The sequence below is a fragment of the Lissotriton helveticus genome, chromosome 1_1, assembly GCF_964261635.1.
Source record: "Lissotriton helveticus chromosome 1_1, aLisHel1.1, whole genome shotgun sequence".
Lineage (NCBI taxonomy): Eukaryota > Metazoa > Chordata > Amphibia > Caudata > Salamandridae > Lissotriton > Lissotriton helveticus.
In genome coordinates, this window is record NC_136057.1 from 1,110,261,205 (window position 1) to 1,110,277,510 (window position 16,306).

Here is a 16,306-nt window from a genome sequence, read left to right on the forward strand (position 1 = left end):
CCCAGCACACAGGTGGAACAGCATAAGACAAAGATGGAGTTTTAGGAGAAGGCCCAGTTCCCACATGCAATAGGGTGCATTGACGGGACACATATATCGATCTGCCCCCCTCTGCTACGGAGTACATCTACCGTAACCGCAAATCAACACATTCAATCAACGTACAGGTCATATGTGATGCCTCTCACATAATTACCGACAACTTTGCTAAATTTCCTGGTAGCACGCATGATTCCTACATCTTCAGGAACAGTGGGATCTACACCCATCTTGCTGGGGGTGAATTTGGAGAAGGTTGCCTGCTAGGTAAATCTATGTGACACACCCTGAAGTATACCTTTGATGTATCTATTGCTGACTGTGAATAATCTTTCTTCGTTTAACACTTAGGTGATCGTGCATATGCGGTGCGTACATTTATCCTGACTCCATACCTCAACCCATCTACCCAAAGTAAAAGGATATTTAATGTTGCCCATAAATGTAAGCGGATTGTGGTGGAGGGTACATTTCTACTCCTGAAAAGCAGGTTCCGCTGCCTCCACAAAAGTGGAGGTCCAAGGCAGTACCGGGCTCTGATGTGCTGAAAAATAATAGCTACATGTGCTATGCTGCATACCTTGGCCACAAAGAAGGGAACACCAGTGGAACTCACAGAATCAGAGTATGAGGGTGAGAATTGTCCACAGCACAGCGCAGCAGGTGTTGCAGCAGCACCAGATGGGAGACACAGATGGGCTAAGATCACACACAACTATTTAATAAGTAAGTAATGAGACAAAGCAAGTAACTGCAATTGTGGTACAGTGTTTTATTGACCTTCAGTCAGACAATAGGACAGCACACCGCCGCACCATGAAGGCCTGACAGTGCCTCCACAACTCCAGCATGGCAAAGATACTCTCCATGCAAATTTCCAAATCCCATCATTTGGTCAAATGGGTAACTGCACCCATCTCCCAATGTCAGGTGATGCCTGGTATTATTTTCTGCGCCCACGCCTAGCACTGCTGCGTTCACTAGGCACACTGTCCTCTCTAGAGGTCTGTCCTGCGGCTAGTCCGTGCCTTCGACTGCGCCTCCTGGACTCTTGTATTGGGGAAGTGATACTGCTGCGGCTTGTTGCTTCCTCACTTTCCACCCCATCCTCCGATCCTGTGGCATCGATTTGTGTGGTCTGGAGCACTTCCAAGGCACTGGTGACTGTGCCCAACCCCCTTGAGACGTCACGGCTGCAGTTGGCCATCTCTAACTGCATGGTCACAGAGCGCCTGCTAAGTACAGAGGTGGCAGTGCATAGCCGGTTCACTGCCTTCGTGTACCCATCCATTCTCTGTCTGTCCCAGCGCCTTGCCCCACGTTCGTTGTCCATTTTGCTGCACAACAGTCTTACGGCCTCTGCCATGTCCCGCAAGCCATCAGCCACAGTGTTGTTAAGGCAGTATATGCCCTCCTTCATATACCTCATGTTTTTGTTAATGGCCACCATCTGGCGTTGCATTGACCACATTGTTTTACCTTGCAGCCGCTGCACCTTCAACATCTTCCCCTCCAGACCCGCAAAAACACTGGACTCCTCTCCCTGTGCATCAGGACTGTGTGCCCTTGGTCGGCGGCTACGGGCACCTGTGTGGCCAGGCTCCGTGGGGGACTGTGTTCCTAGTGTCTGTTCAGACTCTTCCTGCATGGACTGTTGGGTTCCCATGCTCTCCTCCTCTGACCCCTCCATCTCCTGGAGGCTACCCACTGTATATCTCCTGGCTCTCGGAGGTGGTGTAACCTCAGCAGGTGACAGGGCATCCTCATCCTGGGTGTTGGGCTCCCTGGGTGCCTCTTCTGTCTCCCCTTCTGCAGCCTGGAGTGCTGGGTCACCTGTGGATACAGTATGTCCATTTACTCACTTGTCTAGCAGCATTAGCGTTTCTATAAATTTCATGACTGCTTATCAAAAACGTACTGTCCCCCGCTTGCTTATTTACTGATGTGTGTGACATGTATCTGGGTTCAGTGGACTATATGTTATGCTATGTGTTAACTGAGACTACATCTCCCATGATGCATTACTGGTTTTTGGCAAATCATGGACTGGAGAGGGATTCATAATGGGTAATTGGGGATTGTGGTTATTGGGGGGCGGGGGCACAGCATGCTGTGCATGCATCTTACCTTGTCTGTTGGCTCCTCTGGCTGAGCTGTCAGCGTCTCCGATGCCACGGACGCTCTCCGGCTGGAGGGTGGACTCCACCAATTGTTCCAAGGGAGTTGGTACAGGCACAGTAGATGTCCTGCCACCAGCCTGCTTGGCTTGTTTGAGCCTGTTAGCCACCCTCTCCTTGGCACGTTTGCGTAGGTCGTACCAGCGCTTCTTAAGTTAGTCTTTCAAGCGCTGGGTGACGCCGATGGAATTGATTTTTTCCTGGATCACAAGCCATATTTTTCTTTTTTGTGATTCTTGAACGTGCAAGTATTTTTTGCTGAAGAGCTGGTCGTGATCCTTCACCACCTCTTCAATTAGTACCTCCAACTCCCTCTCACTAAATTTGTGTTTTCTCTTCCTCTCTCCGGTCTCCTTTCCCTTCTCCTGTGTGTCCATGATTGTTTTGGGGGTCTGCAAGGTGGTTGCTGTGCAGCTCCTGGGTTTTTGGTTCTGCTCCCTGCCTCTCCCACAGCTTCAGGCTCAGTGTAACTGCATGTATCAGCCCACTTCCTGGTTGTGAGGTCATCAGGATGCACCGGATTGACTGATTCACTAATGACCGATTTTTTGAAATAGCGAATTCACTAATACCGATTCGGTAATGCGAAACCGCTAACACCGATTTGGAAATGCGAAATCAGTATTTTTTTTACCGATTATTACCGAATCGCTATCTTGTAGTGATTTTTTATCTACATAGGACTTTGCAAGTTCTTAATAGCGATTCGGTAAAAATTGCTATTACGAACTCGCAATTTGGGTTTTACCTACATCTGGCCCTATGCGCAGTAATACTAGTTTTATTCATATAAAGGTAGGCGTAAGGTTGAGAATGCATGTGAAAGAATGGAAATTGATCACAAGCAACGCATTGTATCATTCACAATCAAAGGCTACCAGATAAAGTTTGAATCCACTCCTTGGCATATTCAAGAACGAAGGGAACTGTTCTTCAGTGTAGAGCTACAGAAAGCGGAGAGTTGCAAAATAGTTAGAGAAAGGTGCAATAAAAAAGGTACACAACGAAGAAGTAGGTTTTGTAAGTACTTTGTCTGCAGTGGAGAAGGACAAAGGATGACGACCAGTGATAAACCTAAGGAATCAGAACTTTTTTGTGACGTACAGACATTCAAGATGGAAGGAATCCATCTACTCAGGGATGTGTTGTTGGAAGGAAATTGGTTATTAAAAATGGATCTGAAAGATTCTTATATCACTGTTCCAATGGCAGTGCACAGCCAAAGGTTTTTACAGCTCAGATGGAAAGGACAGCTATTTGAATGTTTAAGCCTTCTGTTTGGGTTAGCCTCGGCCCATGGTGTTTTTTACAAAGGTAATGATGTCAGTTGTGGGTTAATTAAGAGAAAGAGGAGTTCGTCTGATAAGTTATTAGACAATATTTTGATCATGAGTCAGTGTTCAGTGGTATTAACCTCATAGTTAAACATGGTAAAAGAATTTTTAGAATCTTTAGGTTTTGTAATAAGTATGGGCAAGTCAATTTCAGTCTTGAAATTTGGGGATTTGTAGTAGACGCAGTCAAGGCTCAACTTCTTTTACAAGTAAATAAAATTATGAAGATTATGAAGGATGTGAGAATGGTTTTGAGAAAGGAGACAGTCAAATTGAGAGACATAGCCAGTGATAGGACTTTTATCTTCTTCAATCCAGTGTGTCCAGGTCGGTTACATTACAGGGCCTTGCAGAGAATGAAGGAGTTGAATTTTTCTAAAGGGCTTTAGTATGAAAACATGGGGAAGATTTCAGTAGTGGCAAGGAAGGAGTTCGAATCGTAGCTAGAGAACTTACAGGCTTGGAACGGGTGAGCAATTTTTGGACTGAAACCAAATTTTGCATTGGAAACAGGTGCAAGTAATCTAGTATGGGGAACTATGTGTTTGAATCAGGAAACAGGTGGTGTTTGGAGTCAGAGAAAAAGAGGATCATATCAATTGCTTTGAGATGAGAGAAGGATTTTTTGCTATGCAGAGTTACAGATCACATATCCAGGGAGCTTCAGTTTTTATTAACGATGGACAACGTAAAGCAGTGGGAAGAGGAGAAGAGGGGAAGGGAATAAAAAAAAGAAATGGAGGACTCCTATCTCCGGACGCTATTACGGGAACAGATAACGCAGAGCGACCCCTCTTTGATTGTAGGAGGGGATTTTTACTCAGTGTGGGACCCTGCGCTGGGCCGTAGTGAAGCCTCCTCGAACGGATCGGGTGCCATGTCCTCTGCACTTCGGAAACAGATAACGGATCATGGCCTCATAGATTTTTGGCGATACCACTCCCCCGAGGTGCGTGACTACTAGTACTACTCGCATATTGACTATTTATTCATATCGAACGCCCTCAGGGGAGACGTTGGCGGCAGCCCTGTCTGACATCTCGATCTCTGTCCATGCTCACGTTGAGCTTCTCCTGCAGGATGCGGCCACTTGCCCCATCCGCCAGCCGCGGTGGCGCCTGCCGCCGCATATTCTGCGGGATTCAGCCAATGTGGAGTCTATACGGACCGCCATTGACTCTTACTTTGCGAGCAATGACCTCCCCGAGACCCCATTCCCTGTGGTGTGGGATGCCTTTAAGGCGACGATCCGAGGCCACATCACGTACATTGTGATAGCTCGGTCGCGGGAGGTTCGCAGACTGGAGGATAGCCTCTCCGCAGATATCAAGAAGTTGGAGGTGCAGGATTGGGAGCGCCCTTCCCTCGCAACCCGGCGGAAACTTGCAAACCTTAGTGGTCAACTCCGATGTCTGCAAACTAATAAAGCTGAACGTTCCCTGCTTGCCTTGAAACAACGGTACTTCAAGGGGAGTGGGAAGGGGGAAACAAAGTGGGTAGGTTATTAGCGAGGCCCACATTGCCAACATCCAATTATCTGATGGAGGGTGGGTCACTGCGGAGCGAGCGAAATGCGAGGCCTTTAAGGCCTACTATACCGCCCTCTATGAGGCAGACATGCCCTCTCAAGCTTATATCGATGAGGTATTGAACCAATGCCCCTGGACCCCAATACATCCACACTATGCTAAACAACTGGAGGGTCTTCTTTTGGCAGAGGAACTGACCGCGGCACTGAAAGATCTCCCCCTTGGAAAGACGCCAGGACCGGATGGCTTGCCGGTGGCCTTTTATCGTATGTTCATATCGCAGCTCCCGCCCTACCTGCTGCCACTATATAATTCCTTCTTGGACTCGGAGGGGCCATCACCTTCCATGGGTATGGCAGAAATAGCTCTTATCCCAAAACCGGGAAAGGATCCCACGCTATGTGACTCTTACCGTCCCATAGCATTACTAAACACTGACCTCAAACTTTACACTAAAATGTTAGTTAAACCCTTGGATCCTCACATGCCTGGCCTTGTGGAGCCAGATCAGGTTGGCTTCATCCGCAACAGTCAGGGGGCAGATAACGTGCGAAGAATTGCGCATGTAGTAGGAAAAGCACACCATTGGAATATACCTGCTTGCCTTCTATCGCTTGACGCGGAGAAGGCTTTTGACCGGGTGGACTGGGGTTTTCTTTGCGCAGTACTGCACAAGGTCGGTCTTGGGCACATTATGATTTCTAGGATCATGGCACTTTATCTCTCCCCTCAAGCGCTGGTCCGTGTTAACGGGCAGCTCACAGATCCCTTCTACATACACAGGGGTACACGGCAGGGCTTCCCCCGTCGCCTCTCCTATTTGCCCTGGTAGCGGAGCCCTTGGCGTAGATGATTAGGCAAAGCTAGGACATCCACGGCCTCACTTTCGGAGGTCGACAGAATAAAGTAGCGTTATTTGCGGATGATCTCTTTCTCACATTGACGCACCCACGTACCTCTCTCCCGGCGACCCACGCTCTCCTGCAGACCTTTGAAAGGGCATTCGGCCTCAAAATTAATCATGACAAACCTTGGGCTTTAAACCTCACGATCCTGAAAGAGGAGCTCCCAGTCTTGAAAACACTGGCTCCTTATCGATGGACAGCGGACCATATTGATTATCTAGGCCTCCAGCTGACCCCTTCCATGGACACGTGATCTCAGGTAAATTGGCATGAATGCAAGAAAGCCATCCAGGAGGACCTGCGGAGGTGGAAACCTCTGACTATCTCTTGGCTCGGTAGGCTTCACGCTGTCAAAATTTCTCCCAAAAATGTTATACTTGTTTCAATGTCTTCCCACCCCCTATACCACAACAACAGATACTGGATCTCCAAAAAGATCACCAAGTTTATTTGGGGTGGTCATCGACCGCGGTTCTCTCACAAGATCCTCATGTTACCAGGAAATCGAGGGAGACTAGCATGCCCTAATCTCTTGGACTATTACTGGGCTTCACACCATCGTATTGTCTCGGAATGGACAACCACTATAAGCGAAAAGGTATGGTACCATATGGATAGGATGGTAAAGGGGCGTACTATCTGGGATCTTACATGGCTCCTCCGGGCGGCACACTTCGCAGTGCTTACATGGCAGTGCCTACCAAAACGGTCCTTGATATCTGAGAAAAAATAGCCGTACGTAAGGGGCTGACGACTTTCCCTTCCCCCTCATACACCCATAGCGGACAACCCGCTCTTCCCCCCCGGCCTGCCACATGCAAGCATTTGCTAAATGGCTACAGGGAGGGTGCAGAGTGATTGGAGACATGTTTGAGGGAGGACTCTTGAAGACGTTTGCCCAGAGCAGAGAAGAATTTCATCTCTTGTCAGAAGCGGGCCTACAGTATGCCCAGTTGCGGCACTGGGTATCGTCACCCGCACTGTTGCAAGCGGCTACTCGGCCATACACCCCCTTTGAGTGGCTGGTCCGCTCCTTTGATGATTCGAAGGGCCTTATATCTCGGACATACCAGATCCTACAACACCCTCCTGCGCTGACTGTGCACCCATATCAACGTCAATGGCACCTGATGTCGGGAACGGAAATCACAGCTGGACAGTGGAACCATTTATTGCGAGATATTCCTAGGGTCTATCGCAGCATCCCACAGAGGGAAAATGCATATAACATTATGACACAATGGTACTACTCGCCCGTCCGGCTACACAAACTGTTCCCTACCACGTCCCCCTTGTTTTGGAGATGTTCGAATGCATCTGGAGACTTCATTCACATTTGGTGGGCCTGCCCGCTCCCGACACCTGCTCTGGAAGGAAGTCCTTAGTCATATTAAGGAGGTGTTGGGTTTACCCTGCCTGAATCCACAGCCACGATCCTCCTGGGCCTCAAACGTGAAACCTTGAAAGCACTCACTCGCAGCGTCTGGACTATAGCTTTACACTTGCTTGGGGCGGCTAAGCAACTCATAGCGCTCTATTGGAAAAAAAACAGAGGCACCCCCGATTGCCGCTTGGTTTGTGCGACTGTGGCACGTTATAACTATAGAACTTTTCACTGCGCGACTGCAATTGCGAGACACTCGCTTTAACACTGTCTGGTGTCCCCTGGTTCAATATCTCTGTAAAATAGAATATGCGTGATATTTACCTGCCAAGCTTATAACACTGAGACTCTTTGAGGATGCCCTATTCCCGCCAAATCCCGATAAGCTTCTTGCATGCCTAGATGGGTCATAATCACCCACCCCTTTTCACAACCATTAAGGCTCCAATTGCTCCGCAGGCTAGCCATTGTCGCGGGTTACCTCTGGTCTGTTCACTCGTCTATCCAGGTAGCTGTTTCTTTTTCACTTCTCTCCTTTCCTCTTTTCTCTCTGCTCTGTTTCTGTCCGTCTACCGCTATCCACTTTGTAGGGGCTTCTATCTCAAGTTAATAACGTTACTGGGTTTTTTGTGATTTTTTTAATGGGTCCTGAAATATTACGCAGCCTGTAACTATTAACATATGTACTAGTGCACACAGCCAGCCCACCAAGGGTTGTAGGTGACATGCTGTGTCATCATTAGTTCCCTGTTGCCTTTGCCTACACTGAGAAGCATTTGATATTGTCGCGACCGGCCCTAAATGGGTTGTGGGCTTATCGCTGTGTATACATGGACCTGAGTTGTATTATTCCTTTTTGTCTTCAGTTTTTAGAAAACAGAAAATAGAAACAAAAGATTTCAAACAAAAAAAGGAATGTAAAAGGGGTGGAAGAGAAAGGAAAGGGAATGGAATGGAAGGTAAAGGAAAGGGGAGAAATGAACAGAAGAGAATGGAAGAGATGGGAAGAAAAGTGCAAGAGTTGGGCAATGAAGAGTAGAAGAGAGGGCTGGTGAGATGGGGAGGAAAGGGAGGCATTGGATGCCACAGTTTGGCAAACTAGATTGGAGCTCCTGTCTTTTGGTTGGTTGGTTGTAAGCTTTTATTCGATAAAACAGATATCTTATAAGCAAATTACATACGGTAAAAAATATTCCAAACATCCAGGTAGTCTATGTATACATCATAAAAGGTTAAGAACGGGTGTACTCCTGAATAAATTAGCTAAGAAACAATTAAACAGAGCTCCTGTCTTTGTAAATGGAAGCAGAGTTAACAATGGAGCCCACCTTGAACGTAAAACTGTTAATTGGTGTGTGGAGTTTCTGCTAAAGGAGCAGTGGCCCTTTACCAAATATTATTTTGGGAGCTATGCACACTGCTTTAAAGGTGATATTTCTACTCGGAGGAAGACCGTGTAGGGTCAGGCCAGGCGTGATACAAGTCCTCTTTGCAATTTTAAGAGCTTGTCTGGTGGCCACACATATCCATCGATCAATTGCTTGTAGGCTTTGCCCAATGGTAAGATTCAAGAGAAGACATACCTGCCTGCCTGCAATCAATTTCATTACGCTATTTAAAATCAAGAAATCTGTAGGAATGTGGAGAGTAAAAAACGAGTTGTAGTTCAACCTTAATATTTTAATCCCATCACGAAGCTAGCCGGAGATCGCATAGAGTCCCTCTCTAACGTGGGCTTAAAGCAGGAACTAGACAGTTTCAGTATCTGAAGATGTGAGTGACACTAGGGGAGGTGGCATAGCCGTCATATACCGAACGCTATACTCCTGTTCTTTTATGAAGGAAAACATTAAGGGGTGTGAAAGCGCTAGTTTTAAAATCACTACGGGCCCCCGCTTTTCCCTCTCCGGTCTTTACATCTACCGACCTCCGGGACCCACCTCTAAGTTCATTGAGGAACTCCTAGAGGTAGCTCATGCCCTAGTAGTGAACTCGCCTAATTTCACTATATTGGGAGATCTCAATCTCCACTTCGATTCCGTTTTGGACCCCACCATCAGAAATCTTCTGGCGGATTTTACAGCCTTACAGTTAAATTCACTTATTCATACCACTACGCATTCTGCGGGTCATTTACTTGACCCAGTCTTTACAAATATCCCAGAGGCCAGGGGTGACCCACCCAAGCCCATGGGATGGACTGACCATTTTCTTATTAGATTTACGATAATGGTAAGAAAACCGCCCAATAAAGAAGTGCTTACCTCTTGTCTTAAGAGACCATGGCATAAACTACAAACGGATGACCTCTTCACCACTCTTGGAGAATTTCATCACAAAGCCACTAAGGATATCAACACGTCCTATGCTGCTTTTCAGGACTGGATTATCAAAGGACTCGACACCCTTATACCAGCTAAATGGACTAAAGGACTCAGCTCCCCCTCTAACCCATGGTATAATGAAAATCTGAAACTCATGCGGAAAGAGTGCAAAGTAGCTGAACGTAATTGGAGAAAGGAGTACAAAGACAGGTATAAAGTTCTTTACCTGTCCAAATTAAAATTCTATCACAAAGCTATAGGCGCTGCGCGCGCGTCGTTCTACGCAAAAGAAATCAACTCCAGCACCAATCCCACAAAAAACATTTTTAAATTGGTGCAAAAACTTCAAAATTGCGGCAATCCAGCCTCCTGCATCACCTCTACACAGCAGTGTGAGGATCTCGCCACTTTCTTTATAGATAAGGTGAGGAAAATCTATAGTGCCTTCTCACAGGACGTTCCCGACCTCACTAACCCCCCTAATCCATCTATCAAGGGCACTAGGCTGTCACTCCTACCTGAAATTTCCCATGACGACCTAGCCAAACTGTAGAAAGGTTAAATCCGGCTCTCCTTCAGATCCCATGAGACCGACTCAATTTCTTGAGTCTTTGGACTTTTTCCTCCCTTCCTTGGCCTCGCTACTCAATCTCTCCTTCTCCTCGGCTGTGGTCCCAACTTGCTGGAAACAAGCATGGGTCACCCCTATTATTAAAAAGCCGACCTTGGACCCCACAAAACTGGAAAATTTTAGGCCCATCTCGCTGCTTCCCTGGGTCTCTAAGCTAGCAGAAGCTCACGTGAATAATGTCCTGTCCCACCATATGGTCCAAAACAACATCTTGGACCCATCTCAGAATGGGTTCAGGCCAGGTCACAGTACTGAGTCCGCCTTTTTGTCCACAACCGAACACCTCCGGAAGATATTAGATGCCGGTCAGAGTGCTGCGCAGATTCTGCTTGATCTCAGCGCAGCCTTTGACACAGTTTCCCACAACATCTTGCTTAAACGCCTGGAGGCTATAGGGATTAGTGACCTCGCCCTTGACTGGTTTCGCTCTTTCTTGAAGGACAGATCCTTCCGAGTCTCTGCTCCTCCGTTTATTTCCCGGTCTCATCCCATCGGCCAAGGAGTTCCTCAGGGCTCTGCACTCAGCCCATCCCTTTTTAACCTTTATGTGCAGCCTCTCTCGGCTGTGGCCAGAGAGTGGGACCTCACGCTGGTGTCGTACGCTGACGACACTCAGCTGGTCATCACTCTCACTGATGGCCCCTCAATTTCGGCCACGAGATTTAGGGATGGCCTGGCTGCAGTTGCCCAGTGGATGACGGGCAACTGCCTACAGCTGAACGCAGGGAAAACGGAGGTGCTGTTCCTCGGAAAAAAACTCCAGTTATTGGAGTGATCACTGGTGGCCTTCTTTGCTGGGCCCCATCCCATCACCGAAAACTCTGGTGAAAAACTTGGGTGTATGGTTGGACTCCTCACTTAGTTTTCAAACCCACACAAAGAAGGTGGCTGCCACTTGTGTGGGTTTGTTGAGGAGCCTCAACCCAATACTCGTTTTTTTTTATCCCAAAACGCGCCAGCTTATAATCCAATCCATCATTCTATCTCGGTTGGATTACGCCAGTGTCCTATTCTTAGGCGCCAATAAAGCAGAGATAGCACGGCTGCAACGGGTACAGAATTCAGCGGCTAGGGCCGTAGTGGGCCTTCCCCGGAGGTGCTCCGCCAGAGGCACTATCCAAAGATTACACTGGCTCCCTATTAAATCTAGAATCCAATTCAAGACCCTCACCATTGCCTTTAAAATTCTCAAAACTGAATGTCCTGAACTTCTACGCCCGCTTTTAGTACCCTACATCCCTCAACGCAATCTGCGTTCCTTAGGTCAACATCTGGCGGCTGTTCCTCGAACGAAACTTTGTTGTGTTGGGGGCCGCTCCTTCAGAGTTCTGGGGGCAAAACTTTGGAATTCCCTGCCATCGAACATTCGCTGCCTGAATAACTGGTCTGCCTTCCGGAAGGCAATCAAAACTTATCTGTTCCCACGGTTTTAGGCTATTTTTCTCTTCCTCCCTTTTCCACCCAGCGGGTATTTTATGGTTTTTAGCGCCAGGACGCCTCGTTGCTGGGGCAGCTGTTCGCGCTTAATCAAATTCATAACATAACATAACATAACATACAGTCAAGAAACAATTTGAGTATAACATGGTGAGAGTGCTTTCTGCCCTGAAGGCCTCGGTGGCCTTAATGGTAGTGTATTGTCTCTTCTCAGCAGTACTCTAGGCGACTGAGTTCCTGCACTTCTGCATTACCATTTCAAGCACTTTACAGCATGATTGATCTCTGACATCACAGTAGGTGTATGTGATAGGGATGTTTCAAGATACAGGTAGTGCTCTGGAGTAACAAAATGATACATAATGGCGAAGCAGGGAGGGAGCTCTGATGTCACAAGACTAGTATGACGTGGAAATTGACATCACAAGACAGGGCAGTAGACAGATTTCACAAAAGACCAGTTATGTAGCTGCTATGTCACAAAATTCAGGTGGAGACAACGTGTTGCTCTCACAATAGCCATGTGGCACATAAACATTGATGTTACAAGTGACAAGCAAAAAAATGCACTGCTATTTCAAAAGTGTGTGCAAAATTGAGGGAGTGGGAATAGAATTATTCATGTATTACATTGTTTGTGAAAAAGGAGCAGAATATTCAAGAAGAAACTTTTGTGTTTTATGAATTTCTCAGTTTATGTACCTTCTTTAATTTTTCTGAGACATTTATCACTAAGCAGATGTCTTTCAAACATTTTTAAAAAAGGGAAACATACACCAAAGAACATTAATATTTAGAACATTCAGAATGTGTTTTATATTTGAGTTGCATAAGTAAGTACTGGGGCTTTGTAAGCACTACTTGTAGTTTACGGCACTATCTCATTTAAATGTCTCATCAACTTAACAAGAAAATACTTTATGAAGAAACCTATATGATAAAGACAAGGAAACTCTATGGATTCCCCACACAGTTTGTGGGTACTGTGGTATCTGGTTTCCCTTATGTAGGGTGGTTGCACTGGTAATTGTTGCCAAGGACCTGGAGGAAGTTCTGGAATGTATAACTGGCAGTTATCCAGATGGAGTTGAGCTGGACATAGAGAAGTCGTGCCTGCCTACTCTTCTATAATAAATACTTCTGACTTACCGGAGCGTCCTGTCGTCGTTGGAAGGGACGCCTGTGGTGACATACTTCCTCATGCCTCAAGCATGAGGGCACGCGTGTAGAATGAGAGTAGAATGTGGGGACTGATTACGTGGGAGGTCAAGACAGGTACGGGAGAAGCTGGTTGGAGATTCAAGCACCTGTTGTTCATACAGTGCCAGGTCTATGCAATAAAATACTTCAAATACGTTCCTGGGTTGAGATTCATTCTTACAGAAATGGTGACGAGTGGGAACTACGCTGGCACAGTGTGCCCATGCGTATGAATAAGGCAGAAACTGAAGTGGAGTCGACTGACCCGTGGTGCTAGTAGAAGACGAGGACCCTTCCTGAAGCGGAGTCATCTAGAAGTAAGACCAGCAACTACACAAACAAGTCCTCATATAAGATGAGGTAAATGTAAAGTTGTTCAGATTTACCACTTCATTGTTGTGGCAGTTGGTCCAGGCAGCGCGTGGCAAGGAGTGCGCGAGACAGGCAGCGCTCGAGGCGAAGCTAGGAATTCTCGAGCCAAGGCGCAGGCTGAAAGACGCTGTGCTGAAGGTGCGTGCGGCTGGCGTCCATTCCTGAGGCTAGTGCAGAGGTGATTATTCTCGTCATCGCGTCTACGCACACTGGAGCCACGCATAGCGGCCATATTTTGGGAATAAATACAGTGATGTTAGCGATGGACACACTTTAACCATGCCTGTCAGCCATAGTTTACGCAGCGCAGGCAAGCTTTCGAAAAGAAAAAGTTTATTTATATTAAATTCTGCGCTGCCTAGTACAAGAATTATCAGCAATAGGCACGCTTCAACCAGAGCCTGTCAGCTATTGTTTACACAGCGACAGGCACGCTTCTGAAAAGTAAGAGAGAATTTACATCGAGTCCTAAGGCAGTAAAAAAAAAAACAAGCGCGGCACGCGGCCGCGAAAGTTAAAGCGACGCGCAGCGTTTACCTTACGGGAGCGAACAGATGCGGTCGCGATAATTGCACACAGATGACACCGCTGTTCGCTCCCGCAAGGTAAATGCTCTACGTGCACGAGTACTCATTGGAAACAGTGCAGTACATGCACGAGTTTACAAAAAAGTACAGAGTGATTCCAAAAGGTCACTCCAAAGAAGCACTTGCGCGCTGCATAGGCAAGACCAAAAAATGGCAAAGCAATGAAAAACGATGCTAAATATTGGCTCTTTGATGCATGCCTTCGTCCCTGATAATGACATTAAAAGAAAATAATCAATGTCCACCTCCATTTGTTACAGTAAGTAATCATTGGTCTTCAAAGGAGCAGCTAAGTAAAGTCTCTAACACAGAAGAGTGGAATAAGAAAAGACTACATTTATAAAATGTAGGTTTTTACATCATTATTAAGGTTTTATGTGTGATAAGTGATCCAGATTCACCACATGAAGGCTGGAATAGACTAGTTAGTATCATTGACAATACTACGAGGTGGAAGTGATGCTATTCACTTGCTCTTAATAGTGCAGGCATTAAACATTGAGTAAACCACTTGCAGCACAATAGATTGGGATCTAATGTCAGGTTATCCTACCGAAACAATACAGAGTACCAGGCAGGATGGAAGCATCAAGACAGGGAAGCAAATGAAACCCTAACACCCTAACACCCTAACACCTTGACAGTGAATCCTTAATGTGAACATAACATTCTAAGTGGACAGATTAGATAGCAATGGAACATTTTTATTGTAGATTTTATCGAAGGTATGAAAGTACAAACCTAGCCAAGATGCAAATGTGAACACCAACAGAATACAAAGCCAATATATTATGATTACCGTTTCCAGTAACAGCTCAGGACAATAAATGTGGATGGATAGAGAAAACGTGCAAAACAGTATCACAGCAGAGAGAGGCAGAAGCTGAAGTGGATACAATCTACGTTGGTAGTCTATGATGGTGTAAATATCGTGAAGAGGTAGCTACTGAGAACGTTCCTGAATTCCACTTCATGCTTTCAAAACTACAATCCCATCAGTGAAAACTGACAAGTGCCCCTGATCTTCTGTTCTCAAAGATAGACTAGGGCTAAGTAGAAGCCTCTTCACTTTCCTATACTACAGGCTTGTAGGCCAAGCTTACACTGATATATCCACAAAAAGGTGCACAGTTACTGTGGAGGCCTACTCTAGAAAATTCCAATTACACAGCCACTCATTTCTGCCAGATCAAAGCCATCTGTTGTGTTTTAAAACTACATTAATTTCAAAGACCAATCTAGTTAAAATACATTCTAATAAACTGATTTGAGGTTACATTAAGATGTGTAAAGAATGGATAAAGCTCACCAAGTAGGTCAGATAGCCAAATGGCCAAATCTTCTTGCATCGGGATAAGTGTGGCTTCATGTCGTACAGACAACCATTGATCATACTGATAAACATCTGCCAGTCCAGGTCCGTGCCTTGGTGTCAGAGGATTACGTGGACTTGCTACATCATCTTCAAGCAGCACCTAGACACGATGCAGAAAAACATAACACTTACAATGTAGCTATATTTTCATAGCGGTGCTGAAGTCCTAGCTGTTTATGAAGCATCTTGTGACATAGAGCTGGATTTGACACAAGTATGTGGGTACCAAATCTTACAGGATATTTAGACATATTTCCCCGATTACTCTGTGGAAAAGTTAATTCTTAGAATCAGGTTGGCCTTCTACGGCGACAACTGCACAGCATGAACCTCAAGACAAATATTTTAGAAGACACAACATCAGAACATGGAGGAACCAACACTAAGCGCAGGTCCCTTTCTCAATATTAAGAAAAGTTTCTATTGGTATTTTTGTAAGACATCGCAGTTGAAATGATCTAACAGCAGGAATTTAGTATGCGCAGTTAACATGTAAAATCAAGTTGTGGATTTATTAATCATCAAATTCACAAAGCTCAAAGTGAAGGTTTCCATAAATATGATGTGGCTCAATCCATACTCTCATGAAGTAAACAATACCGTCTTTAATTCTACCATCTCCTCTGGGATATTTAATTCTACCATCTCCTCTGGGATATTCCTTAATGCAATTATTTTCTTGTTTGTAGAAAAACAAGTTACTTACCTTTGGTAATGGTCTTTCTGGTGGATCCACTATGTAACTACAGATTTCTCATCCAAGCAATATCCTTATGTGCCAGACTAGATCTGGAAACTGTGACAGCAGATCTCCTGCACACCGGTGTGGAAGCCCGTTGACTTTGTTCTGTACCGAAATGACTAACGAAGTCACATATAAACGCCACCCCTGTGCACAGACGTGGAGCCCAAAAACAAGTGAGAGTACCAGTGTACAGATCTCTAGCTTGAGACTTTATATGGGAAAAGAGACCATTCCACACAACAAGGAGGCAGGAAGGCAGTGAGGAAT

General features: G+C 45.9%; 1 protein-coding gene across 1 annotated transcript in view; it reads right to left on the reverse strand.

Annotated features, from left to right (window-relative positions):
* Positions 1–16,306, reverse strand: part of GAS2L3 (growth arrest specific 2 like 3) — a 382,944-nt gene that overhangs the window by 233,755 nt on the left and 132,883 nt on the right. Inside the window, exon 4 of the mRNA XM_078678704.1 lies at positions 15,229–15,394. Within this exon, the coding sequence (XP_078534830.1) occupies positions 15,229–15,394 (166 nt within the window). The remainder of the gene's footprint in view (positions 1–15,228; positions 15,395–16,306) is intronic.